This window comes from Monodon monoceros, unplaced genomic scaffold (genome assembly GCF_005190385.1).
Source record: "Monodon monoceros isolate NGI ecotype Baffin Bay Population unplaced genomic scaffold, NGI_Narwhal_1 Super_Scaffold_18, whole genome shotgun sequence".
Classification (NCBI taxonomy): domain Eukaryota; kingdom Metazoa; phylum Chordata; class Mammalia; order Artiodactyla; family Monodontidae; genus Monodon; species Monodon monoceros.
The window spans coordinates 40,646,593-40,673,407 of NW_021703774.1; the positions used below are offsets into that span (position 1 = coordinate 40,646,593).

At 44.0% G+C, this 26,815-nt stretch overlaps 1 protein-coding gene across 8 annotated transcripts in view; it reads left to right on the top strand.

Moving 5' to 3' along the window:
• Nucleotides 1-26,607, top strand: part of PROX1 (prospero homeobox 1) — a 49,830-nt gene extending 23,223 nt beyond the window's left edge. For 6 of the 8 annotated variants that reach the window (XM_029230997.1, XM_029230994.1, XM_029230995.1 and 3 more), the window contains 2 exons: nucleotides 54-248; nucleotides 24,818-26,607. In XM_029230997.1, the coding sequence (XP_029086830.1) occupies nucleotides 54-248; nucleotides 24,818-25,006 (384 nt within the window). In that variant the 3' untranslated portion in view covers nucleotides 25,007-26,607. The remainder of the gene's footprint in view (nucleotides 1-53; nucleotides 249-24,817) is intronic. The other 2 variants (XM_029231001.1, XM_029231000.1) reach the window with 2 other exon arrangements.
• Nucleotides 26,608-26,815: the final 208 nt, after the last annotated feature.

The window sequence follows — 26,815 nt, forward strand, 5'->3', positions numbered from 1 at the left end:
GAATGAAGAAAAATGGCAATGTTCTTATCCTTTTCAACATTTAAATTTAACAGTTCAACAGATGCATTACCTCTCAGCTCATCAAGTGGTTTAGCAATTTCCGTGAGTTTTACTACATTCAGATGGAGAAGTACGCGCGTCAAGCCATCAACGATGGGGTCACCAGTACCGAAGAGCTGTCTATAACCAGAGACTGTGAGCTGTACAGGGCTCTGAACATGCACTACAATAAAGCAAATGACTTTGAGGTAGGAACTCATCTTTGTTTTTCGGTCATCTCCCTTTTTAAAAAATTATTTTCTTTAGAAATGCCCCAAATCTGTCTTTTTTTTTTTTTTTTTTTTTTTGCTTTGGTATCTCACACAAGCATCCCCCAGTAGGGTAAGAGGTCGAGTGGCAATGAAGAGCCCCCCGTGGGTCCCGTCAGAGTCCTGGGAGATGACCCACTTCCGTTTCCTTTCCCATCCCCCGCCTCTGCTGCTTGCTTGGAAGACCCATGTGGCCACACAAGAGGCAACTGGCGAATCCAAAGAAACGGCAGCAAGGAACACACACAGAGTGATCCCCTTTCCAGAGAAGAGGTCCCTACCCCAATAGGCCTTTTTCACATTTAGATTCTGGCGTGTGGATTGAGTTGACATATGCTGTGTTCAGTGGTAGCTTCAAAAGTTGTTTTCTTAAAAAGTCTAGAAAGATTGATGGGGAAGTGATTCCATGGTTTCAAACTTTCATGAGCATTCATTTCCTTTCTGGAAGAAACGGTGTGAGAATTTACCAAGTACCTATTATAGGAGACCCATGGACATCTTTGTTCGCTTGTTTGTTTCTGGTTTTGTTCTTTTGGGAGGACAACCTTGTGTGTTCATTTTGCATACATGCAGCTTCATGAGCTTGCTGCTCTTCATTCATACGGTCTTATACATACTTGTATGTGTCTGCAACCTGCATATTCCAGGCACATATGAAGCAGTATAGATGATTCCCAGAAAGCCCTATCTATACAACAATAAGAGATGTGTGGCTATGAGTAAGGCATTTCTTTACTGGCTGATGTGGTACCTCAGCAAGCATTTTTCATTGAACGTGATGACTTTCCATGAGACAACACTAGCGAATCTCCCAGTACCCACAAAAGCATTTTGCTGAGCCCTGCTGACTGGGGCAATGATGGCTGGAAGTGGGAATGTGGGAAGGGTTCTGCAGGCTGAACCTCTGATGATGAGAATGGACAGGCTGTGGCTTGACAAAGGTGGTCCTTCTCTTGTAGTACCTTGAGGAGGAGAATTTTTCCCCCACATCTGCTCCAGCGCGGACCTTATGTTAATATTCTTGCTTTCCTTACTCAGATAGGTACCCCCAAATGCCCACAAAGTTCTCAGTGTCAAAGGAGAAAGGGGCGGGCTTCCCTGGTGGCGCAGTGGTTGAGAGTCCGCCTGCCGATGCAGGGGACGCGGGTTCGTGCCCCGGTCCGGGAAGATCCCACATGCCGCGGAGCGGCTGGGCCCGTGAGCCATGGCCGCTGAGCCTGGGCATCCGGAGCCTGTGCTCCGCAACTGGAGAGGCCACAACAGTGAGAGGCCCACGTACCGCAAAAAAAAAAAAAAAAAGGAGAAAGGGGCACCTTGGTCTGGCCTTGTCAATACCGACCTGAACCCCACTGTCCCCCGCTGCTTGCCCATTCCTCTGGGGACCCTTCTCCCAGTGGTCTTAGCAGATCAGTTTTTGTGGCTTATGAAGAACTGAACAGGGAAGTTTAGCAGCGGGAAAGTCATGGTTTTTCCTTGAAAGTTGGAGTGTTTATACTGCAAGCCACCAGTTTCTCTCTGCTATCCAATACCAATGTATTTTTCTTGCCAAATGGGTTATAAGCGAAGTTTTTCTTTGGCCAAACACATTAAAAGTGAGCATCCTTCTTGTACTTACTGCTTCAGTATTTTAAAGTCTCTGTTGGAACAGAGCACTGGTTTACTGTTTGGACAGAACACTCTAGCAGATTTCTTCTGAAACTGAAGAATGTGACAATGGCTAAACTTTTTTTTTTGGCCACACTTTGTGGCATGTAGGATCTTAGTTCCCTGACCAGGGATCGAACCCGTTTCCCCTGCATGATGACGATGGCTAAACATTTTAAAGAAATCTTATTAAAAGCTTCACATCTCCCCACCCCCTTTCTGATAAGTCTGTTGCTGTCAGCTTTGAGCTAAGAGAATTCAACGGTGTTCTAGTGAACTAATTGCAGTTTATTATGATAAATATTCGTTTGGCAGCATGCGTCAAGCTTCATAAAAGAATTGCCCAAGATCCACGGGATGGTTTGTGCATTTTTGCTGAGTAACATACTCAAGAGAACAAATCCTGACAGTGCCCATTAGGATTTTTTAGGGTCGTGTAAACCTTACCTGGTTGGTTTTAATCCCCTACTCAGCGCAAGGGCCAAAATGACACAAACAGGGGATGGCTGGAATCAAGAGACACCCAACAAGCTGCTCCATTTAGCATCATCTAAATCCTCCTTTAATATGATTACCATCTGATATTCCTCTCTTTGTGAATCATATCCACTTCCAGCCAGGCCACCTCTCCTTTATCTGCAGTGTCTATTTTAAGACTGCTTCAGTGCAAAGAGTATGGGGCCCAGGGAGCAATTTTGTCACTTCTCATGTGACTTCAGACAAGTTATTGGACTATTCTGGGCCTTATTCCTCCTTCGGTAAAAACTAGGCTCTTTCCGGAAATGTGCTAAGAACAAAGCAGGAGCTGGATTCTGCCCTGCCCCCTCCACTTACCCACACATATGCACATACACACCCCTACCACCACATATGATCCTCATATCATGAAATAGTTTTTAATTTAGCCTCTCAGTTTGGGGCACTTACTAATAAAATCTTCAGATAAGATGATCCTTCTTTTCTGTGCCTTTGTGCATGGAGGTCAGTGCTTAAGTGAGATGCTTAAAAAGCCGCTGGTCCAATTGCGGTGAGCAGGGGCTACTCTTCGTTGCAGTGCACGGGCTTCTCATAGCGGTGGTTTCTGTTGTTGTGGAGCAGGGGCTGTAGGCGCGCGGACTTCAGTAGTTGTGGCTCGCGGGCTCAGTAGTTGTGGCTAAAAAAAGCCTGCGCGTAGCAACGAAGACCCAACACAGCCAAAAATAAATAAATAAATTTGTAAAAAAAAAAGCCACTGGTCTTATCATTGTTGCTCTTCCAGTGTGGACCGTGGCTGTGAGCCAGAAGTAGACCCAGCACCTCTATCTGATACCTCAGCTGCTATTGCATGCACTGCTTGACTTTTGCATCTAAGTTTCTCCCCTGACGAGCGAGTCAAGTGCATCTGCAGTCTAAAATGAGCAAGTGAAGAAGATGGCAAAGTAGAGAACTGTACACCTGGTTTCTGAAATTTTTAACCAGATATGGGGCCTAGTAGAGAGACGGAAGTTATGCCTACATGATGCCCAAAGATCCAATCAATTTAAAGGAATATATTAAACCAACCATTAGCTGGCCAAATAATAAAACGTCTTCTTGATTGCATTTTAAAATTTCTCAATCAGTTAATCAGTGGTTTGTAGCAATGATAAAATAGCTCACATTTATTGACTGTTTAGTATGTTCTGGGCACTCTTCTAAGTGGTCTACCAATATTAATTAATTTAATGTGAGTACTAATGATATGGATATTAATACCAGAAATACTTCAGCTTGCCTAAAGCTTTATACTGTTTCTAAAGTAGTTCTAAATGGGTGGGAACAGGGGAGCCAGGGAGAGAGAGCGGGGGTGAGGCTAATGCTTTTCTGTCCTTTGCTACCTTCTCCTTCCTTCTTTCCCTCCTCCTCCTACCCTTGTCTTTTCTCAGCTTTCTGCTCCATCTCTGCCTCTGTCATAAGCTTGCTGGTGGCACCTCTGTCACTGCTAAGCGCCACCCCCTTCCAGCCCCTGCTGCTGATGGCTCTCAAGGCTGGAGTGGCTGCTGACCCCTGGCCTGCGGGAAAATAAAGCAGATGGGGAAGGTTTATCACTAGTGCAGAGGGAGTGGCTTGCATCTCCCTGCTCTTCTAGACCCTGCGCATTTCCTGTCTTGTATGAGTCAGAACCTTCTAAGTGACAGGAGAGCCTGTTCTGCCTTTTGTATCAGTTTACACAATTGCCAAGATTCTTGGCACGGCATTCAGACTTGGGGTGGTGAGAGCTTGAGAAGACCCAGGGGATGTGGAAGAAGACACTGAAGGGGGCGGGTAGGGGGGGATGAACCACGCTTTCAGCTTGTGCTCAAGGGAAGAAAGTTGGCTACAGGACAGGGGTCGGGCATCTCCCTCCCAACACGAGTCCGTGAAGGTGTTCAGACAGGCACGTTCAGTGACAGGCCGCATTTTTTTTTTTTTTTTTTGCGGTACGCGGGCCTCTCACTGCTGTGGCCTCTCCCGTTGCGGAGCACAGGCTCCGGACACGCAGGCTCAGCGGCCATGGCTCACGGGCCCAACCGCTCCGCGGCATGTGGGATCTTCCCGGACCGGGGCACGAACCCGTGTCCCCTGCATCGGCAGGCGGACTCTCAACCACTGCGCCACCAGGGAAGTCCAGGCCTCATTTTTAACTCCCACTTCTCACGTTAAATGAGATGGGTAACAATACATTTGTCGTTCCAGGTGTTATGGTATATATTGCCATGCTTCATTCTCACTTCATTTTGAAGAGCTTCCAAAATTGATTTTTATAGGGAGGGAAATGAGGTTTGGGATTCCTTCCCAGTTTTTAAATCACACTGATACTTCTGACTTCAGGGGCATAGGAGTTGAATTTTATTACTTCTGTTTCCCTCACAACTGTGGCAGGGAAAGAAGGCAATGAGCGCTGTCAGTTTTCAAGGCAGGTTGACCCGTTTTTGCAGAGAACTCAACTAAGGCAACTGATCCGTGTAAGTCACAAAGGTTAAACGCACTGCTCAGGGAGCCGGAAGACAGCCACCCTAGGTTGACTGAGGTAGGCTGGCCGCTGGGAAAGGCAGGATGACCCAGAGCTTGGGGTCTGGGATGGCCTGCGTGGAGGATGGGAAGAGAATGTAGCAGACCCCTTCTTCCGGGCTGACCCTTCTGACCGCAGGGGCATGTGCTTTGGACTGTATTGCTTTTCTGTTTCCTTCACAGCTGGGGCAGGAAAGAAGGCAAGGCTTGCGATCAGTTTCCAAGACTTCCCTGAGCACTCCTTCTCCTTTTCTCCATTCCCATGAGCTAGCTCTTCCCCCGCCGTGGTCAGCCAGGCGTCCCCCGTGGGCCATTAGTGGCTAGCCAATTAACTGCGGGCAGGGTCCAAACTCGCAGGAGGAGTGACTAACTTCCCTTGCCCTCAATAAAGACCCAGGGCTTTGGATGGAAGGCTTAGAAACAAATAGAAAAGAGAACTTGATTCATTGATTAGTGGGCTTGTAAATGTCATTTCCTAAGATACTAATAACTCACGGGGCAGACGCTCCATCGTGGAGCCAGTGGTTTGACTTATTTCTAGGTGTCACATGACAGGCAAGAAGGGTACTTCTGCAGGCCTCTCTCTGTGTCTTCTCACTCTCCTCTTAGAAAGAGAAAATGAAAAGGCAGCACTCCTCACATCCCCCCACGCACACACCCACCCAAACACATGACACTTAAACACATACAGTGCATCTACTCCCTCCACCAGGCTCACCCCCATTCCCAGCCCACTCCCGCTTTCCACACGACGCACGTTTAAGAAGATTTAATATATTTGGAAGTCTTTCATTCGCCCTGTCACCTCTTTAAAGAAAAATGAGGACAGGTGGATTTAGGAAGCGCTTCCCTCTGCTCCAAATAGATACTTAAATATGAGTGATCATTTGGAAAACTGGCACAGGAGGGAAACCCTTTTACTGCTCTTGCAGTCTTTTGGCCTCAAAGCCGAGGTGCCATTTAAACGATCACACAACGCACTCTTGGTGGGTGGCAAGGAGGAAAAGAAACCTTTACCGTTTCCTTCCCTGCCAGTCCCCCCATTGACAAGCCAAATTGATCTTTTAAGAGACTAAATGAATGTTCTCTAAATATATGTACACACATGGCTATCTGGAAACATATTCCTCGTACAGAATGATTGCCTGAAATTTGAAGGAGGGAGCAGTAAAGACGCCAGGCTGGGTGGGGAAGGGGGGGTTGGCAGGGGTAGGGGAGGGCACAGGGAGAACTGCGTGCCCGAAGCTTCATTTTTACACCGCTGTCCATTTGGGATTCAAGGTGTTGATCAGTAATAATGAAGCAGGCCCATTGATTTATCATCTAGTTGGTAATGTCGTTGCATTTTTAGCGCCCTGTGTCTTTTTTGTCATTGGGTTACATTCAAGCACAGTAAGAGCAACGTTAAAACCTCCTTACTCAACAGCTTTATTAGTTATAGCATTCCATGACCTTTCTCAACATTCTTAAAGAAAAAGATACAGTGTAATGTCGCTTTACTTTGCTTATTGTCCTTTGTTGGGGGGAACAAAGCATTTTCTACAGTGGCTATAGCACATAATTATACAACTTTCAATGGCAGTGTCTTGGTATCAAAGTTCAGAGGAGCCTTTAGAAAAAAAAAAAAAAGATGTTTTGTGGCAGCCTAGGGAGGGTCTCATCTTTCCTTCAGAAAATAGTTCAAGGCTCTTCTGTCAAGCTTCCCTACTTAGAGCTTTTTCTCCTCCTGCTTCATAAAGTTTAAAGCAGATTCAGTGGAGTTCTATGATCTATTTCCTTTGAAAGATTGTTCCTCGGCACAGAGAGGCCCTTTGACTTCAAGAGTTCACAGATTCATGTCTTTAGGTATCATATGTCTGACCTTATCAGTTACTCCATTTAATGTCAGAGAAAAAGTCTCAACTCTTTGTGTTTGTCTGTTTTGCCTCTGTGAAATGATTTGGTGAAAAGACCATCCTTTTTAACACACCACTGAGAGGCCGTTTCTGCTGCAACCTACCCTGTGGCTTTTCTCTCTTTAAAAAAAAAAAAATTGTCCTTGTGTTTTGTGTATGGATGAGTTCACAGTGAGAATAGAATTATACAAGGGCAGGCGCACACACAAAAAAATCTTTTGCTTTCCTCCCACACCTCCCCCCGCCCAGTGATCTATTGGCTCTCTTGGTGGCTGTACCCCAACAGGCAAAGCCATTTAGCAAACACAGAGGTGGCAGCCGCGTCCACTGCTGGGACAGCATTGGGTTTTTCCCTTGCTTCGACCTACCCCTAAGGCCTTCATAATTAATTGTCCTTCAGAGATGAGGAAAGTTCAGAGACAGTGTGTGGCATGATGGCCATTGTCTGACGTTCAGTTCTCCTCGCCTCGCCTCTTTCTCTGTGCCCCACAAAGGGTTATCAATAGGAGAAAGGGAGCCCGTTCTCTGCTGAGAGCCGCCGGTGGTGGTTGGAGCTTTCAGTGGGTCGGTATCATTGTGTTCGGCCCATCCTGGATTAAATGTCTGCAGGTCTAACCACCTTTTGAAAAGCAGCCTGTTTATTTCGCCTAGATTAAACAAACTCATTTAGCGAACCCCAGGCTCGTTCAAAAGTTGGTGATCCCTTTTCACGTGGCAGATAACATTTTAAGTCACATTTCCTCACCCCATCCCACCCCGGCCCCGCCCCCAGGATTTTAGTGCACTTTTAACTGTTGGGTTCTTTTTCAGCCATAGGGCAGAAAATGAAATGATCATTCACTCACTTCTCTTAACCACTTCAGTGTACACTTGCCAGAATGAATGTTTTTGCAAACATTCTTCTGATGAAGCGTAGGACTTTGGTTCTTGAAAGTAGATTATCCTCGTTTTAAAATATTGTTTCACCTTCAACGATTGCCTCAAGCCAGTCTTCAGTGCTATTTGGTAACAGGACATAAAACAAATACAACCTGTTCCCCGCCCCCCCTCCCTACCCCTGCCCTTTTGGCTGAGACACCGAATAAAGATGCACTATGGAGACAGCTATTTGCAAAGTAAAGGGAAAAGAGAGCGGTTAATGGTGATTATACTACCGTTCCTGTTAAATAGAGTGAAGCCAAGAAAACAAACAGACTCGTTCTTCCTAGGAGCAGTTGAACTAGCACGTTAGAGAGGTTTAAGATCGCTTCCCGGTAGTGTTCACAGAGACCTCAAGGCAGAAGGAAACCGTATTTAAAGAGCATTTCTGTGTCCCTGAGAACAGTGTCTTCTGGAGAAGGGGGCCTACAGGATGGCCAGAATCTATTCTGTCCCTGTTGCTCTTTGAAGACACTTTCACAACAGACCCTTTGCTATTGAAAGAGAACCTGGATCTGGAAGTTGACACAACTACTAGAGTCATACCAAAAAGGGGATCATAAAAAATTTAAGTTATCCTTATGAATCTTTCATTAGAAGTAATGAAAAGGGACAGTAGTGTAGCCTAAGTCCTTTGTGTTGCCAGCCCTTCTTCCGGCCTCTGGGCTATTGTTCTTTCAGCTCCTCAAACAGACTTTTCACTTTCAAACTGACAAAAGTCACTTAAAAGCCAGACAGCTGTACTAACACACCCACCTTACGAAGCTGGAGCCAGGGCAGGTGCCGAGGCCAGCTGAGAGACCTTGTTTAAAATGGGCAGGGGCAGCTCCCTCCTGCCTTCCTGTTGTTTTCGTGCTCTGCTTTGAGGTGGACCATTTATCGCTACTGTGTGATCCTCCCTCCAGGCGCCCCCAAATATTTCTTGCATTTTCTTTGCAGCAGGAAACCTTGACACTCATGCTAATGTTTGTCCCTCGGGTTGGGTTGAATGGCTAGGGTCAGGTTCGTGGAAGTTGGAGCACAGAACTTAGCAGAATCACAGGGAGTTTTACTCAAAACTCTTTCCTTCCGTTTCTCCCCTTCCTTCTCTTTTTCCAGCCTTTTCCAACCAGTCTGAATCTCTCGTAAGCTTTTCAGATTTCTGTGGCCTCTTCAGGAGTAGCTGGGATTGGATAAAACACAGCCACCAATGGTGGGGACAAGCCTCACCTTAGGATGTGAGATACAGCTAGAGAGAGGTAGGCAGGTAGTCCTGCCTGCATCCCAGGCCTCAGGGCGCAGCCGCCATGGGCCCCGGCGAGTCCTCCCCGTGTGTGTATTACAGCCCCCCTACTCCCCTGTCACCTTGTGTACAGTCTGGTCTGTGACACTGATGGTGATTATGTCATTATTTTGCTCTGGGGGCCCTGGCACATCTGCAGAGCCCAAGCACATCTTCTTTGTTGCGCTGGCAATCGTCCTGCACCACAAATGCTTCATTAGCCCTGCTGGCGGCCTCCTTGCCAGACGCGAGTGCCCAAATCCAGGCTTCTTTCGGCTCCGTTCTTTTGTGTAGCTGATGATCGCGTATTCATCTTCCTGGTTCTTCCCCATTTTCCTCGACTTCTGAACTCCAGATGTCCCAGTGTTCTTGCCCAGAGCCCTTGAAAGTGCGCAACGCGAAACAAGGCAACTCTTTACCCCTTAACCCATCCTCACCCCTTCCCACCTTCCTACTTCTCTCCTCCCCAGACGAATAGTGATTCTGAATATCTCCCCAACATGAGGACTAACGTTTTCAAACTTGCAGTTTGAAAAGATACCACGGGATTGCTCCCAACTTACAGTGGTACTTACGGTTAGAATGAGGACTTATTAGGCATTTGCTTGGAGATGGATTCCTTTCTCCTGCAGCCCCTTCCCTCTCCTCGGCTCTTTTATTTCCTCCTGCACATTGCCACGTTTTACCAATCTTCAGCAAGCAGTCTAAAATGTGAGTACAGAAAATATTCTTCATGCCTCGCTGAGCATGTTATAGTCATCTGAAGGTTCTTTTTCTCTGCATGGCATCTTCGTCTGCACTCTACCCCCTCCCAAAATCCCCTGCCCCCTCCTCCTCATAACCTTTTTTTTTTTTTTAATTTATTTATTTTTGGCTGCCTTTGGCTCCCCAACAATGACCTATTATTAGATATTTAAAGTGACGAACACGTGGCTGTTTTGGAAACGAGCTAAAACATTTCTCTCAAGTTTTATTCTATATGTTCGATGGAGCCACAGCTTTTCTTAAGGTGTGCTGATTTCTACATTAACTGCAGGAAATTTTAGAGCTTAATATCTTGGGCTGTGATGGGTACTACATAATCGGTATGTTTAATTTCCCCTTAAATGTGAGTTAATTGATCTGTGTTTGCAGCTTCTCCAATAGAGAGTTTAACCAGTTCTGTCCCCCCACCACTGCAACATAAGACGTTTCCAACGTCTCTCTGTTTGAGTAAAATGTAGATTTTAATTTTAAGGTCTACTGAAAGGAGTAAGTTCATATTTTTATAGGAAGCATGGTCAGATCACTGTCCTGAATTCTAATTCGGAATCTGAGGACAAAGACCCTGGCAAGGATTAAAGAAAACCCCCTCCGAGGAATGAGTTGCTGTTTTGTACTAGGTTTCTGAGCTTACCAGTCATTGACCCCTGTTCTGAATATTAGGAACAAGCTAGGTAACAAAGTGAGGACAGAGGTGGCCAGATCAGTAGGCCACCAGCCCTGGGCAGGGAGCATGTCGGGAGAGGCGGGTACCTGTCACTGATTGCATCATTTTCGAAAGACTCAGGATGTCCCCAGAACATTCCTAACCTGCCATTTTTAGATCATTATGGTTTTATCACCCCTGGGTTTATTAAAACCTTTTTAAAAATGTAACTCCATTCTCAGAATACACCACTTCTCAAGGTAGTAATTCTCTAAATTTCTTACCTGCTTTGAAAATAGTATCTTCTTTGTATGGCTGTTAAAGTGATTTCCCTGGAACTCCAAAGGGATATCCCTTGTTAGAATATCCTGGGATTTGTGAACAGGACTGTGGCCATATTCTCCATTTCCTCTCTGATTTTAGAGACTTTGATCGTCACTCCCTCTTAATCTTCATTTCTCCAGATTAAGGAGCTCTAATCCTTTTTAAAAGTCTAATCTCGTACAGTAAGTGGGTTGCGCCTGATCATTTTAGCAGCCCTTCTGTAATGCTCTTCCGGCAGGACCATGTTTTCCTGAGGGACAGTTACAATTACAGGACACCAGGGCAGAATTCCAGTGGGCGGCCACATCACGGTTTTATACCTCACGTACACCTCCAATGCGACTTTTTTGATCGCCCCCAAAGTTCATCCTCAGAGGCTGGATTTCTTGACTAGCATCTCAGTAGCACTTACTGGTTCAAATGATCCTATGAGACCAATTTATGAGACCCTTGGCAAGTATTCTTGCAAATCTGATTGTGTCTACGGAACACATCCAGCCAAATAAAAATTGCACAGATCCACCCTGCTGTGCAGAGGTTTTCAGTGTTTTTGTAGGTAACGTATTGGAGTGTTTGACGTCATGAAGACACAGCCTTAACCTTGGGCTTGAGTCTATAAAAATGACAACTAAGGCAAGAAAGCTCTGATCTCTGTATTATTCTCAAGCAGGAAACAAAATGTTCACTTACAAGTAGGTATAATTTTATATAAAAACGTCACCTTGAGATCTTAAAAGGGACTTCCTTTGGGGGAGTCTTTCCAATGTCAGTGGTCCTGGACTAATAATAGCGTAGAACTTAAGAGCATGGTTTCTGGAACCAGTCCCTGGGATCAAATCCCAGCGCTGACACTTTCTAGCAGTGAAACCTTGGCAAGTGTCTTACCCTCTCTGTGCCTGCCTCAGTGTCCTCATCTGTAAAATGGGGGAAATGATAGTGCCTACCTCACGGAGTTGTTGTGAGAATTAAATGAATGTCCATGAATATGTTAGCACAAAGTCAGCGCTATGTAAGCATTTGCTTTCATTCATTTGTCAAGCCAAAGAGAAGTTCCCTTGTCGCCACTGTCAGTAACCCAACTCTTGCATCATTTCCTGCTGACCCTAAACAGGAAAACAAACAAACAGAAGAGCAAACAGGGAGTTCCCGTTAGAATTGGGACAAAGAGTCAGTGCAAAACTGGTTTTGAAAAGAGAAAGTGATTCCTCCTGCCCCAAGGTTGGCTATAAAGATGACAGCAGCCCGGAACATCTCCGGGCTTCTGGAGTCATGGGTTCCAGATGAGAAGGGCAGCCACGAGATGACAGGGTAGCGTGGAAGGAGCCCCAGATTGGAGGGTCTGCCCCTGGCAACACCTGCCTCTGTGGGCTCCACTTTGTTCACCTGTAAAGTGATAAGATTCAAGACAGCTTTGTTCTAGCTCTGAAATTCTGCGATTCTAGAACAGAAGACATTATGCCTTCTCTACATAAGTCCCATGCAAGATGCAAAGCTTTAAGCAGTGACTGTGGAGGCCCTGGGAATACGGATGGGGCCACTTCCACCCTTGGGGTGCTTCCACCTTTGGGGTGCTGCCGTGTCTTAATTATCTCAGTAAAAATCTCCAGGGTGCCCAGTTTAGTGTTCTCCCAAGGCCCTCTTTGCAGATCTTTTAACAGTGCCCTTGGAGATGTAGCAACTCCCTTGCTGGGATTATAGAGGCGAATTTTTCAAATTCATAGACAATTTATTGGCATTATATTTGCTGCTCACTTTGTTGTGGTGGCTAGGGCAGCCAAACAGTGAGGTCATTCATCCGAGAAGCCCTCATGCCTGTGGGTTTTCTAGGAGACTATATGGACCTGAACAAACTAACAGAGAGCCTGTATACCTGTCCCCACACACGTTCCACCGAGGCCACAACTCAGCCCAGACAATCGGCCTGTGTAATACGTATTAACTTCTGTAGAATATACAACATCTCCCCTCTTTCAAGACAGAATTAATTGTTTTAGATGTTATAACTACCGTCACTACTAGGCTTGGTTGGTACTTTTTGTAAAAGCAACATCATCCTTCCCTTTAAGCATGTCCCAAATGATAGTAATCAATCAGGAATGTCTTTTCCACTGGGATTTTGTATGTACAACTTTGTGTTCGGGAGGTATCAAATCCTCACACAGGTCACTTGGACATGTCTTTTCTATCTTTCTTACGGTAATTGTACCCAACCTCTGTTTTTTTTTTTTTTTTTAAGGCTACCTTAACAGTGGAAAATAAAATCTGGTACTAAAAATGACTCTTAGTAAAAGGTAATATATTCACTGAGAACAGATATGGGGGTTTGAGTAGGGGTGAAGGAAGAGGCATGATCAGAAGCAGAAGTTGGCTGTGCTCTCAAGGCCACTGTACTTCCTTTAATACAGAGAGTATTTTTCAAAGATTTATCATCTTTTTTTTCTTTTTTTTTTTGGCTGTGCTGCGCAGCTTGCAGGATCTTAGTTCCCCGACCAGGGATTGAACCCGTGCCCTCAGCAGCGAACGCGTGGAGTCCTAACCACTGGACTGCCAGGGAATTCCCAGAGATTCATCATCTTAAATGACCTGAAGGTGTACAAAATAATTTGTATGTAGACTTCTGACCCTGCCTTTCAGCAGGGCCAGTCCCGGGCCTCGACAGCATCCTAAGTCTTCCCACCGCAAACATGACCTCCAGACCCATGAGGTGTCGGTAGGGTTCTAGAGGACTTCCAAAGGCTCCCGGGGCCCTTCTGGAATCTGTTTCTCTGACTTTCTGAGCTATTTACCTTTCTCGAAAAAGGAATGTCAAAGTCCTTCACAAAACTCTTAGGTTGCTTTTGAAATACGGCTCATGCTTAGTTTTGCAAAGGGTACGCCTGGAGGAGAAACCCATAGAGTTCCCTAGAACACAAAGCAGAATTTTTCTGACTTTTTTGCCTTTCATCCCAGTCCCTTCCCAAAACAACCCAGGTATTATTGGGGCTGCATCAGCTGTTGTCAGCAGAGAGGCGGTGTCTCCCGTGACCCGGCGTTCTCCGAAGCTCTGTTCATCTAGCATCCGTATCTCCCAGTGCCTTCTTTGGTGCTTACTCTGAGCAATGCTATTCTCATTGTCCTGCCTCAACCCCACTTCCCAGCAATTTCTCCCTAGGCTTCTCTCTCACATTGCTCCATCCACATGAATAAAGGGCACACGCTAGTTCTGATGTTAGCCTGGGCAAAGCTGAATTATGAAGGTAAACCTCTGCAGAAAACAATCACGGAATGCATTCTCCAACGAAACAGGAGTAACTGCGGATTATCTGTGCCCCAGCTACCTTTGTGCAATATTGGAGAGTTGATGCCATGTTGTTTTTGAATAATCTCCCATCCAAGAAGGGCAGCAAGCTTGGCCCTATTTATCCTACTGCCTCACCCAGTAATGGTAGCAAAAGTTAAACTTCAAGCACTATGAGCCTGTCTTGAACTCAGACGCGGTTGGCACATAATTCATCGGGTTGACTTGAAGGGAAGTTAGTTAAGCCTGCAGAGTGACTGGTATACTGCTTATTTTCCCCTCGAAGCTGATTCATTACCTGTGTCACGAAGGAGGGATAGATTCCTCCATGTAGTTCGTTTGAATATTTGCTGGCAGGAAAGCTCCTAACGAAAAGCTCCCTGTCAAAGCAGGGCAAGACTGAGGTCCACCTGGTTCTTCGCATCTCTCTGTGTGGTCCATTAATTATTCCTGTAGACACGGCCAGCCTTACACGCATCTGAGGAGTGGCGTGACAATGTAGGTTGAATTCGGGTATGTTGATCCCAGCTACCCTTGCAAGAACTACCAGTGTGCTGACACAGGATTAGAGAAGAATGAAAGAGCATTAGGCCTTCAGAAAAATGGTTAGCTCTTAAGTTTGGCTGAGAGCAGGGTTTGGCACGCTCTGGCCTACAGGCCAGCTCTGGCACTGAATCTGTTTTTTATGACCCTTGTTAAGAAGGGTTTTATTTGTAAAGCAATGTGAAAAAGATGAATATGCAGCAGGGACCAAATGTAGTCCACAAAGCCTATGTATTTACTGTCCAGCCCTTTATAGAAAAAGTTTGCCGACCCCTGGCTGAGGCTTTTTCTCTCTTTGGTAGAACATGAACTCTCTGAGATCCTTTCTAGTTCTGAAGTTCCAAAACTACGCTTCTTTGATGCAGTAGTCTCGGTCCGATCTTATCCGAACAGCCTACCAGATGTGTCATTCCAGCAGAGAGCTCACCCTTGTTTTTAAGATGGGAGAGTATCTTTATAGTCTCTTGGGGGTGGAGGGATGGGAGAAAATATGAGATTTTAGTTTTTGATGCCTTTTCTATGATTCTGTGTTTGTTTTATTTTGACTGATGCTCGTTTAAACTTGGAGTCATGTGTTGAGACGTGTTTGGGAGAGAAGGAAAATTTAACTCATTACAACGAATAACATGACAACTATTGTATTTCCTAATACATACAACACCAAGACCTCCAAGCATGAGCAAGCAAACTAGCCACTTTAGGCATATTTGGTGAACCAGATTTCAGCAGCACAAAATAATTTTGACAGCCTCATAGAGTTTATTATAAAGGCATTCATCATTCCATTCCCAGCAAGCTAGGACTTCCTTTTCTGGGGCTGTGGGAGACATGGTTATTTATCTTGGTATCTATAGGCAAAGTTGCCAGTGGGATGTTTACACAGTTTAAAATGTATACACAAATTATTAACAGGTAGCATCGATGTGAAGGCAGTCTTTTTTATTACCTAAAGTCACAGTTTTTCCAAATGCTCAATCCCAGCACATTTTATCAATGTGTATGTTATCAACACCTGAAACGTATAGGAATTTTATTGTGAATTCTGTATTTTGTGAATACCCACTCTTAAAAGGTGAAAGATTCAAATTCAGATGAGGAAACAAAGAAACTCCTCAGGGCAGCCTTGGCCCTTCCTTCGCGCTGTTGAGAGAAGTCCACGTGAGGGGTGATGGCCAAGCCCATACGGCCACACCGCAGACGAGAGTCCACTGCCTGGCATCCTTTGCCATGGCGCTCCACTGTCCAGTCAAGGTAGATCCTTAACCTCCCTCCTTGCAGTTCCCATGTGACCCTTCGTTCTTTTTACTACATTCCCTCCAACAGACTGTTTGCACCATGTCCTAGCCGGGCACCACTTTGCCGGCATTTATAAGAGCTGCTGTGGCATCAGGGGATGGCGGGCAATTTCACTCGGAAGTGTATTCCCACAAGCTCAGTGCAGGTCCCTGCTGTAGCCACAAGACAAGAGACAGGCTTTCCTTTTGCCACTTTTCCTAATTATCCCTGCAGTTCTTGCAGGCTGGCTGAGAGAAATCTTGAGGCTGTTGCGTGGATCTCGCCCACTCAGGGTCCTTCCCCGGCCCTTCCCCAGGTTGGCCTCCCCGCCCCCAGCTCCTCCCTTGCATATTAATATGACACTGCATGGTGCTCACAGAATGGAGCAGCTTCCACCAGCTGAAACCTCTGATCCCAAACCCACTAGAGAGTTTGGCTTTTGGAGTTTGGCAAGAAAGCCTGTTGCCCATCAGGTCAGCATGAATAAAGATTTCTTTCTTCCTTTCTTTTTTTAAAATCAAGCATCAACCGACACTGCCCCCAGAGCTCTTTTTCTCAAGACAATTTAACCCCTTCTCCCAAGTACCTTTATTTTCTATTCTGAATGTGCGCGTTATTTTGTTTTTCCTCTTTTCCTGTGAGACAACCAAGAAATCTACCCTATGTAAAATTTGAAAGCCAGATCAATTCTAAACCATCTTATCACTTTTAAAGTATGTTTATCCAGCTTTGTAGGAAGAATGAGCAGACTGTTTGAAGGCCACATACTTTTCAAACCTTGGTTGCAACACGTTTGCCCCGTTTTGAAACTGTCTTTATCAGGCCGAGAAAACGAAAATCTATTTGACAAAGTGGCACTCTGGCCAGTTTATCTTGCAATATGGCTTTAGTTCACTGAGTCTATTGATTTCCTTAAATTAATGTTTACAGAATGCTACTGAATTTTGCTCAACAGAACATTGTTCTTTTGAAGGTTTACAAAAAATTGATACAGACTGTTACTGCCATGTGTTCCTTTGCTTAGACGGAGGAAACATGGCGGGGGGGGGGTGTCTTTTTTCGTTGTTTTGTTTTAAGGATAGCCTTGAACTCTAGCCACTTCCTATAAGCATTTAGCCTTCACATATTTAAGTAGCAAAACATGTAAGTAGGAGGTGAGCCCACTCATAGGCCTAAAATTGTGTGGGCATCACACTGACCTAATCCTGTAAGGTCCCTGAAAGCTGAAGCCACCTGGAGCATCAGAGTCAGAGAGACTTTAGTCTGAAGCCCGGTTGTGGCTGCAGAATCTTCCTCGGCCTCATTCGGTGTAGCGTCTGCAAGCAGTTTTGTAGCCAGCGCTCCCTGAATAATTCCAGTCCTTTGAAACAGAGGTGCGAGCATCCTATTAAATTTTAAACGCCATGTAGCCATTTGGTAGGAACTCTTAAATATAACACCTTGCTCTTTGACTGTGGTGCTCAGTGCCTAATACACAAAACCTAGTCTCTAGAGTTGATTTTACAATTGGCCTTTCCAGGGAAGCTTATGTGGCCGTTCAGCCCCTGACAGGATTCTAGTCACAATCATGAAATGACTGAAATAAAACTTGGGAAACACAAAGCAACTTTTCTCAGTGTGTTGACTCGGCCAATAAAATCAGCCACATGAACCTCCTCAAAGCATCTCTCAAGACACTGCTTTGCATACACTTAATAATCACAGTGAACTGGCTCCTAGGAAGTGGATGGACTCCTCCTTAAGGTTCTAACCACCACCTTACATTTGGATACTATTTGGATACATTTGGATACAAAGCCCATTCGTGCCTGTTTTCCCATCCAATCCTTCCCCATAATGAGAGGGCGTTGGAACACAATCTCACCATCCCCTGCACCCTTTCTGCCCTTCTGAAGGGCCAGCTGGTCCCCGGCTGTACACGCAGGATAAATGCATGTGTGACTGCTAAGGGAGACCCCCTAGTCGCAGCATCTTGTCACCATCTTTCATAGCTCCGCGATTCCCCTCTTCCACCTCTGGCAGGAGAATTCAGTGAGAGTGAGACCGTGGAGAGGAACAGCAATAACGTATCTGTCCTTCCCTTTTTGTCTGATAATCTCAATGAGGAGTTACTAAAGCATCTGAGTTTATCCATTTAAGTCCACTCTGTCTGCAGTCTAAGTCCCCAGTTTGTGCCACTGCCGTCAGGAGTTATGTCTCTCCTTGATCAATATTTACTTAACAAACATCAGGGATGGGAGAGTTTGTTTAGAGGAATCACGTGCACAGTAGGGTGAATGAATGCTCGGGAAAGTACTTCAATTTGTCTCCTTTCCTAGGATCTTGATGTTTGTGTGTGTGCACATGCACGCAGCCGCGTACAGATGCCCTTTTTCTTTTTAACTTCTCCAAAGACACGTAGAAGTTGTCTAGAAAAATGCCTCACTGTATGTGGTTATGGTTAGTACATTATTTATCCCTTAAAAGAACTCACGACGTCAATTCAGTTGTAAAAATCCTGGCCCAAAGTTTGCTTTTCCTTTTGTGCTCCAGTACAGGTTAAACATTTTGGAAAGGCTCTTAGGATGAATTAGATGCACAAGCATCTTCCTTTGACCCCTTTCAGATGAGTGGAAGGGAAGAAAATGCAGATGGAAACAATAAAAGCGATTTGATAGGGCAACTCTAACTATATACTACTGACGGCATGACATCTTTTTTTAGAAAGCCCAAGGAGGAAAGTAGCTCTCGAGATTTTCAAAGCCTCTTACCCAGTTTTCGGAATCAGATGTGTTTAACTCTAATAATAAATACAAACACCACAGTGCTGAAGTTTAGAGATCGCTGTTCTTTCAACTTCACTCAAACAATTGCGTGAAGGCTCAAGTCAGTGCCTTCAATGCAGTTGACTTGGAGGCATCTGGGTCTAGTTTGAGGGGTTTTGTTTCTGTGTGGGTAGAGGCCGGGGCGGGGGACTGTGGGAGTTATTTATTTATTTGATTTTGTGAATCGGAGTTGTAAAAGCCATCTGAAATATTCATGCAGAATTGTCTGAGAAGCCCGTTTCTGTTTTATTTACTGAACAGTAGACCAGCCACAGCGGATTAGTTCTACAATACCCGTAACAAAAGCCCAACAGCTGATGCATGTGATGTTAGGAGGTGACAAAACAGTTAAAGTATGCTGCTGGCTACAGGCAAGCAGTCAGCAGATGCAGACAAAAGGGTTTGTGACAAGAATAACTCTCTCTCCAAGGCGAGCAGTGAAGAGTATCCAAAATACCAGTACCCTTTTCTCCTTGACATGGTCTTCTTACAGTCAGCATTTTATTGCCCTTTTATAGTATTTTTTTTTTTTAAATGGAGGAGGATGAAGAAAGAAAACCCACACGCAAACTAATTCACCAAAATACTAGCCAGGATTTTACTTTCCCATCAGTTAGCCACTTCTGCCCATATATATGTTTCCTTTTCCATTTCCCCACTGAAGTCTGAAAAAGAAAAATAGTTTAAAAGATGAACCTGAAAGATGATCTCTCTTGATAAGATCGTAATCTACTGATTGATTCGCTTGATAAGCCGTTTGAGCCATTGGTTATCGGGGAGGGGCCTGGGAGAAAGGTCAATGCCTGGTTTGTTTTCTGTCCATTTCAGCAAAGATCATTCCACTGATGAAATTCGGCCAGTGGACCAGTTTTTAAAGGGGATGGAGGATGGAAAGGTATCCACGGGGAGCTGTGAAAGAGGCAGGGTTTAGGTCCCCTGCAAGAGGCTGATGGATGAGCCTATGGATGTTTCCGAGGTGTGAAAAATCAGCTTCTCTATCTCCAGAAAATAGGAGAGGCTGTCTTCTTTTTAACCTTTGTAATTCCCCTTCTATTCTCTGTGACATTCATTCAGCTGCCAAGAGCGTTTGGCAAGGTTTGGGCCAGTGAGCACACTTCCAGTGACCGCTAACCTTGGTGTGTCCTGACACTTATGATGAGTGTCTGCAGGACACAGAAAGCAGGCAGCCTGCTACGTCAGGCTTTTATTATGTACTGCAGAGGCTAGGGACAGTCAGTTTAATAAAACAAATCATCCTTGAAGGTAAAGCCACTGGGAAGAGGAGGAGGAAGACGGGGGGAAAACGTGTCTTTGCCACTCATTCTGATTAAAAAAAAAAAAAAAAGAACAGCAAAACAACCACTCACCCAACACACCGTGCGTGCGCGTGCCTTGCGCGCACGTATGGGCAACTCGGGCACGGGCTGACAGACTGGAAAACATCCTCCCCTTTCTCCCGTTTCATCTAAGCCCACGGGGCCCTCATGTGCTCTGAGGAGACTCAAGCGCAAACAATTGTGGTGAAATGGGAGGATGCTGATAGCCAACCCCCTTGAAATATATGAGTGCATTCAAGTACCTCCCCGCAGTGATATTCTCCTCCAAATATCAGAGCAAGGAGAGGCAAGACCATTTGGGGTGAGGTTCCTATATTGGGATGCCTTTTATCAAAGCAAAGTTTCCACTCTCCTCTCCTGAAGAACACTCAGCACTCCCACAATAGCCTCAGAGTCCCAGCCAGAGACTTTGGAAGCCTTTTGTTTTTCCCCTGTGGCATGTCCAAAGGCACGGCCTTCCCTCCCCCTCCCAGCGGCCTGCATTGTCTTGCATTCCAGGGACTTGATTGACTGTTGCCACCTGATGCTGAGGAGATAACTCTAGGGTTCATTCTGCAGATTGTTGGGTTCTATTAAAAGAAACCTAGATAAGGGGTTACTTGTCACTAAGGGGTTTTCTGCAGATGCCTATTAGTGATTGGAAATCCATCAGGTGCGAAGAGGTACTGAAAAACTATGGGCAACACCATTCTCATTACCCTGAGTTCGAAGATACCCCCCAAAAAACATCAGAAAGGACTCCCCCGCCCCTTACTCTGTTAAATGGAGTTGGGGAAACTTTTCTGGCAGAGAGGTAAGGGTCTCTTTTTCATGGGTGATAGTTCTACCTGTGGATGGGATTCCTTGGCACTCAGCTCAGTTGCTACACATCAGTTTACCTCTCTGGAGCCACCAAAAAAAGATTAATTGCTCTAGTACTAGAGGATCTCATTATAACTTTCTTTTACCTAGCCCAATCCATTGCATGAGTATTGCCTCAAAGTAAGCAAGAAATTAGCAAACTCTTTGCAAAGAATTCATCCCTTCCCAAACGCAAACCAATAACCGTAGTCTCCTCTTGGGAATCTTTTGTGTCATGTGCACTTATTTTGAAGTTACTAGCTCTTCCGTGGTTTTTCTAAACCACAGATCCACAGCTTGTCAAGGTTTTGATGCCTCTTCTAAGTAGGACATTGCATTAAAAAGGAGCCAGCATGGTTTAATGGAAAGACACCTGGATAAGTTGTTTCACATGAGTCTCTTCATCTCGTAATTTCTTCATCTCATAGAATCTGTTTCTTCACCTATAAAATGAGTTCTGAGATCTATTTCAAGTCTTTAAATTCTGTTTTCTATCCTTACTTTAAAATTCCTTTTTTTTTTCAGTATTTAGGGAGAAGGTAAGTGTGACTCTAGCGCAGTGTAGAACAAAGCAGAAGGCAGGGTCTCATTATGAACCGTTTATCAAAGATGACGCAAAAGAACTCTGTGAAGCATTGTGAGGGATACGCAGAATAGAAGCCAGGACTTCCTCTCTAAAGACATCTTACGATAAATTCATTACATCTAGAAATAAGTAGGTGAAAAGGTAAATAACATCAAGACACAAATATAAAAGATGTTAAAGGACAGCCCAAGATTACTGCCAAAAGAAATGAATGTTGAAAACAGGATAAGACCCACTAAAATCCAGTAACCAGCATGGCGAATGATAAGGAATAACAGGGTGGAGGCTGCACGCGCCCCCAAAGAAATTACTTTGAGTTGCTCTCAGGCAAACCCTAGAACTACGTTTCTTCCCTCTTCCAGGGCTGATGCCGTTCTGGACGCACCCCCCTCCTCTGACTGTCTTAAACATCAGCCCTGCTCCCTTGGTCCCTGGCTCCCCAGATCTCTTGGGGGGGTCCTTGGAGTGGGTGGGACTTCATCTGGAGCCGCTGCCATACCCTCTGTCCCTGCAGCTCTCCGCCAGGCCAGGCCGCATCCCCGAGTGTTCAAGGAACATAGATCTTCATTGTGGATCTGTTGCTAATGGGCAGGAAAACCACTCTGATGATGTTTCTGTAGCATTTGGCTAACAGCTCCCAAACCTAGTAGTTAGAGTGGGTAGTTGCACTGCATAACTGTTCTCCAGCCAGAATCCCTCTCTCAGTAATGCCCATTTGATAAAATGTGAAGGATCATCTTTGGGGAAGAGGGAGGAGTACTCAAAAAGGCTGCTTAATGACTTTTTTTTTTTTTTTTTTGCGGTACGCGGGCCTCTCACTGTTGTGGCCTCTCCCGTTGTGGAGCACAGGCTCCGGACGCGCAGGCTCAGCGGCCATGGCTCACGGGCCCAGCCGCTCCGCGGCACGTGGGATCCTCCCGGACCGGGGCACGAACCCGTGTCCCCTGCATCGGCAGGTGGACTCTCAACCACTGCGCCACCAGGGAAGGCCCTTTTTTTTAAATTTCTTTTTATTTTTATTTTTTGACTTTTTATTTAGTATAAGGTGACTAGGAGGGGTGATTGCTCTTCCAGGCCCTTCCCATCCCACAAATACTCATGTATGTGCAGGAGGTTGGGGAGAAAATCATCAAAGTTCAGTTGAAAATACAGATGAATTTTCAGCAGGGAATGGCCTTTGGGGTATATGGGTTTGCACATCCATGGGGGACAAGGTGATGTTTCCATGATTTTCCAGGCAGTGGTGGGGACTGTGTCCTAAGAAACTAGCCAATATCTTTGGGAGGGGCTTCTCAAACTTTTCACTTGTTCTAGATTCTGATCAGCCCCAGATGGGGGTCCTTTTTTTCTGGGGTGTTATTAGGTTTCCTTCAAAGGACAAGTGACTTGCCATGGGATGCACTGAACTTCTTTGTCCAACTCCAAATATGTAAGACAGGGATGTCTGGTATCTTTTTCATTTTCTTTAACAGTTACTATCATTATAAAAAGGTCCACTGCACAAATTGAGAAAAGGCGTGGAGAAAGGGGTCAAATGTGTTCAAAATGACAATCCCTCCCTTTTACTTTGGCAAGGGGCAAGTGTGAACGAAGATGAAAATATATACCTCTTGTATATGTGTAGACAGATCTGTCTACACATATAACTGCAGTGCATTTTACTTCCTCGTATGTCTGCACTTACTGTAAAAATAAAACATTATTAATGTATAAGTACCCCACTAAAAGACATCTACAGAGTGTCAGTGTGTATTTGGAAAATTATGAGTACATGGAATGATTCTGTGAATCCATTTCCTTGTTGTGGGGAAAGATAGGCCATGCTTTACCATGTAACTTACAAAGAATACTGAATAAGTACATGAATAGCTATTCCTTTCCCTAGACAAGAGGTTAGACTATTAAACAACTATTAATAAATAATTAATAAACATACACAAAAAACACCCACATATATACTCACTGCTCTGGGAGAAAAGGATTAACAGATAGGGATTCTGAAAAGAATATTTGAAGAATGTTTATCTTAGAGTACAATGACTTTGAACGATTCCCTTAATCTCTCTGAGCCTCCATTTTCTCACTGTAAAATGGGGTTAATAATCACAGAGATGTTGGGGGAACTGAATGACATAATTCACACTCAGTACGTAACACAGTGCCTGACACGTAATAAGCAGCCCAAAAATGCGGGGTTTTATTATTGCTATCAGCTGCATAGTTCACTCTCTCATGGAGCAATTCTTATCTCAAGGTGAAGTATTTTCCAATGTAGATTCAGTACAAATTTTGTATTTTGGGATTCAGTGTTAGTATCATTATCTTACTCTTCTTTTGTACATAGAGGACAGGCATACCTCAGAGATATTGCAGGTTCCGTTCCAGACTACCGCAATAAAGCAAATGTCACAATAAAGCGAGTCACATAAATATTTTGATTTTCCAGTGCACATAAAAGTTACGTTTATGCTATATTGTAGTCTATCAAATGTGCAATAGCATTATGTCTTAAAAAGTACATACCTTAATTAAAAATACTTAATTGCTAAAAATGCTAACCGTTATCTGAGCCTTGAGTTGCATATTTTCGCAATAGTAACATCAAAGAGCACTGATCACAGATGACCGTGACAAATATAATATTAATGAAAAAGCTTGAAATATTTCGAGAATTACCAAAACGTGACACAGAGACATGAAGTGAGCAGATACTGTTAGAAAAATGGCGCCGATAGACTTGCTCCACACAGGGCTGCCACAAACCGGCAATTTGTAAAAAACGCACTATGTATGAAGCACAATGAAGTGATGCAAAGTGCAATAAAGCAAGGTATGCCTGTACTGTATAGTGCAGATGATTTTAATATACAGTTTAACATCTGGGTCAACAATCCTCTGATACAAGCAGGAACTAAGATTTTTGCTATCTTCACCTATAGTGTGGGTTTAGTTTAGTTTATATCGACGGCCAATTATTATTCTACTTTTGAGAACACATTTTGTTTTCATAATGGAAATATGATTCAAATTCTGAACGATTAGGTGGCGACTTGCTTCTGGAATACACCTATTTAATGAAGTGAGGAATCCCAACAGTATGTCGCCTTTTTTCTACTCAGATATTCACAATGGAATCGCAGTTTTTCAGTAGTTCTGCATGTATCCTTTGCACAAGTCTTTTTCTAAAACTCTATAAAGCTGTCAACCCCACATTACAATGCTACTATATATAACGACTTTACATAAGAGAATAGAGGCCGGCCATTTTTAGAAAATGCAGGTGCCATGTAAGCCCCTTTCTGAAAGAAAGAACTTAGCTCAATTTCCTTTGAAGAACTGGAGACTTGAAACTGAAAACTTTATTAATGCCATTGTCTCCTTGTATCAGCAGGTTCCAGAGAGATTCCTGGAAGTTGCGCAGATCACATTACGGGAGTTTTTCAATGCCATTATCGCAGGCAAAGATGTTGATCCTTCCTGGAAGAAGGCTATATACAAGGTCATCTGCAAGCTGGATAGTGAAGTCCCTGAGATTTTCAAATCCCCAAACTGCCTACAAGAGCTGCTTCATGAGTAGAAATTTCAACAACTCTTTTCGAATGTATGAATAGTAGCAGTCCCCTTTGGATGTCCAAGTTATCCGTGTCTAGATTTTGATTTCATTTAAATGTGTATGGGAGGCATGGATGTGTTACAAAATCAGCTGGTAATCCCTCCTCATCATCTTTCTCTCATTTTCTTCTGTTTTCCATTGCAAGGGGATGGTTCTTTTCCTTCCGCCTTTAGTTTACTTTTGCCCAAGGCCCTTAACATTTGGAGACTTAAAATAGGGTTAATTTTCAGGGAAAAAGAATGTTGACGTGTGTAAAGTCTATATTAGCAAGGAAGGGCATTTTTAAAAGATGCTTCTGCTGGATTGATGGTTTATTGCGCATGGCGGTTGGCAGAGGGAGACCCGTGACACAGCACTGCTCTGTAGTCAGTGATGTGTCTCTTGTTTTTACTGCTGAGAAGGTCAGAAAACTCAATGAAACCACTTGATAAACTTAAATACTTTGTTTGGTTTGAACTCAGTAAGTCACTTTTTATCACACATTTAAAAATAATGCCAGTGGCAGATGAACAACTCACTTTTCACAAGTACCCCAAAAGGTCAAATTTTAAAAAGAAACATAATCACTAACCGTCAAGTCTTTCCTAAGAGAAATGGCAAACGCCACAAGCTAGTACCATTTTCTTGGGAGGCAAAGCAGTTTTGTACAAAACTGACTCTTTCAAAATGAGACTGGAAATTCATGTGATTTCTAGTCACCTCTCGAAATTTTGCAATAGGTTCTTCTTGGTAATAAGTGAGTATCTATCGTTCTTCATACAGAAAAACCCCTATAACGTGTTATCATTTTCTATTTATCTTGCTTCAGATACTAAAAGGCACATAAGTTTCAAATTTATTCTTTGCTCAACTTTGTTTATGTGGTCTAAAAGAATTATCATTTGTTTAATATTTAACAGCTCTTTTTTCAAAAAACACTATTTTCTGAATTCCTTTCTATGGTAAGGAATAAAGGACATCCCAACTTGACCATAAAATTCCTGCCTACACTAGAAGTTTGTTAACAGCTGCTAGCTGATGCGATCTTCCCCTCCTGAGAGGAGTACATATGAGAATGACCTATTTTCCTATACATTTCCACTCTACCCTGATGGATATTCAAAGCGGTGACGGTCTAATTTTTAAGTGTTTCTTCATTTCAGGTACAGCGTTTTAAAGAAATGGATACAGTCTCTTCTAATTCAGAAGCTAGTAATCGACCAAAACGTGAAGAGTGTATAGAATAGGAGAGTTTGGGAGTTAACCCAAAAGACACAATTTCAGCACACATAAGAAAGCTAGCTGCTATTTCATGCTTTCTTCAATGGTTCTCCTCTTTTTTCTTTTTTTTTTTTTTTCCAGTTTTTCAAAGGTGTACGAAGTCCTGTACTTGCTTTTAAAAAGCCGTATGGCATTCACACTTGTTTTCTTAGATGGGTTTTGTGTGCAGATGCAGTAAGAATTTTTTTATTCTAATAGTGTTTTCCAGAACCCTCCCTCCCCTTTGGTAACTTGATCTACATCTCCTAAAGTGACAAAGTAAAAAAAAAAAAAAAAAAAAAAAAAAAAAAAAAAAAAAAAAAAACCCTGGTATTTAGATCGTATACAACATAAATATCGTTTTTTCCTTGATTTTTATAAAAATTACATTTGACTTTGGAGACTGCAGGTTGACCCACGTAACTAGGTGACCCAATCGCTGTAATTTAACATCATTTATAAATTCTGCTGATGGACAGGAATGTATGAAGGCAATTATTGTCAGCACAAAGCCTTAAAACCTGCTGACTTTAA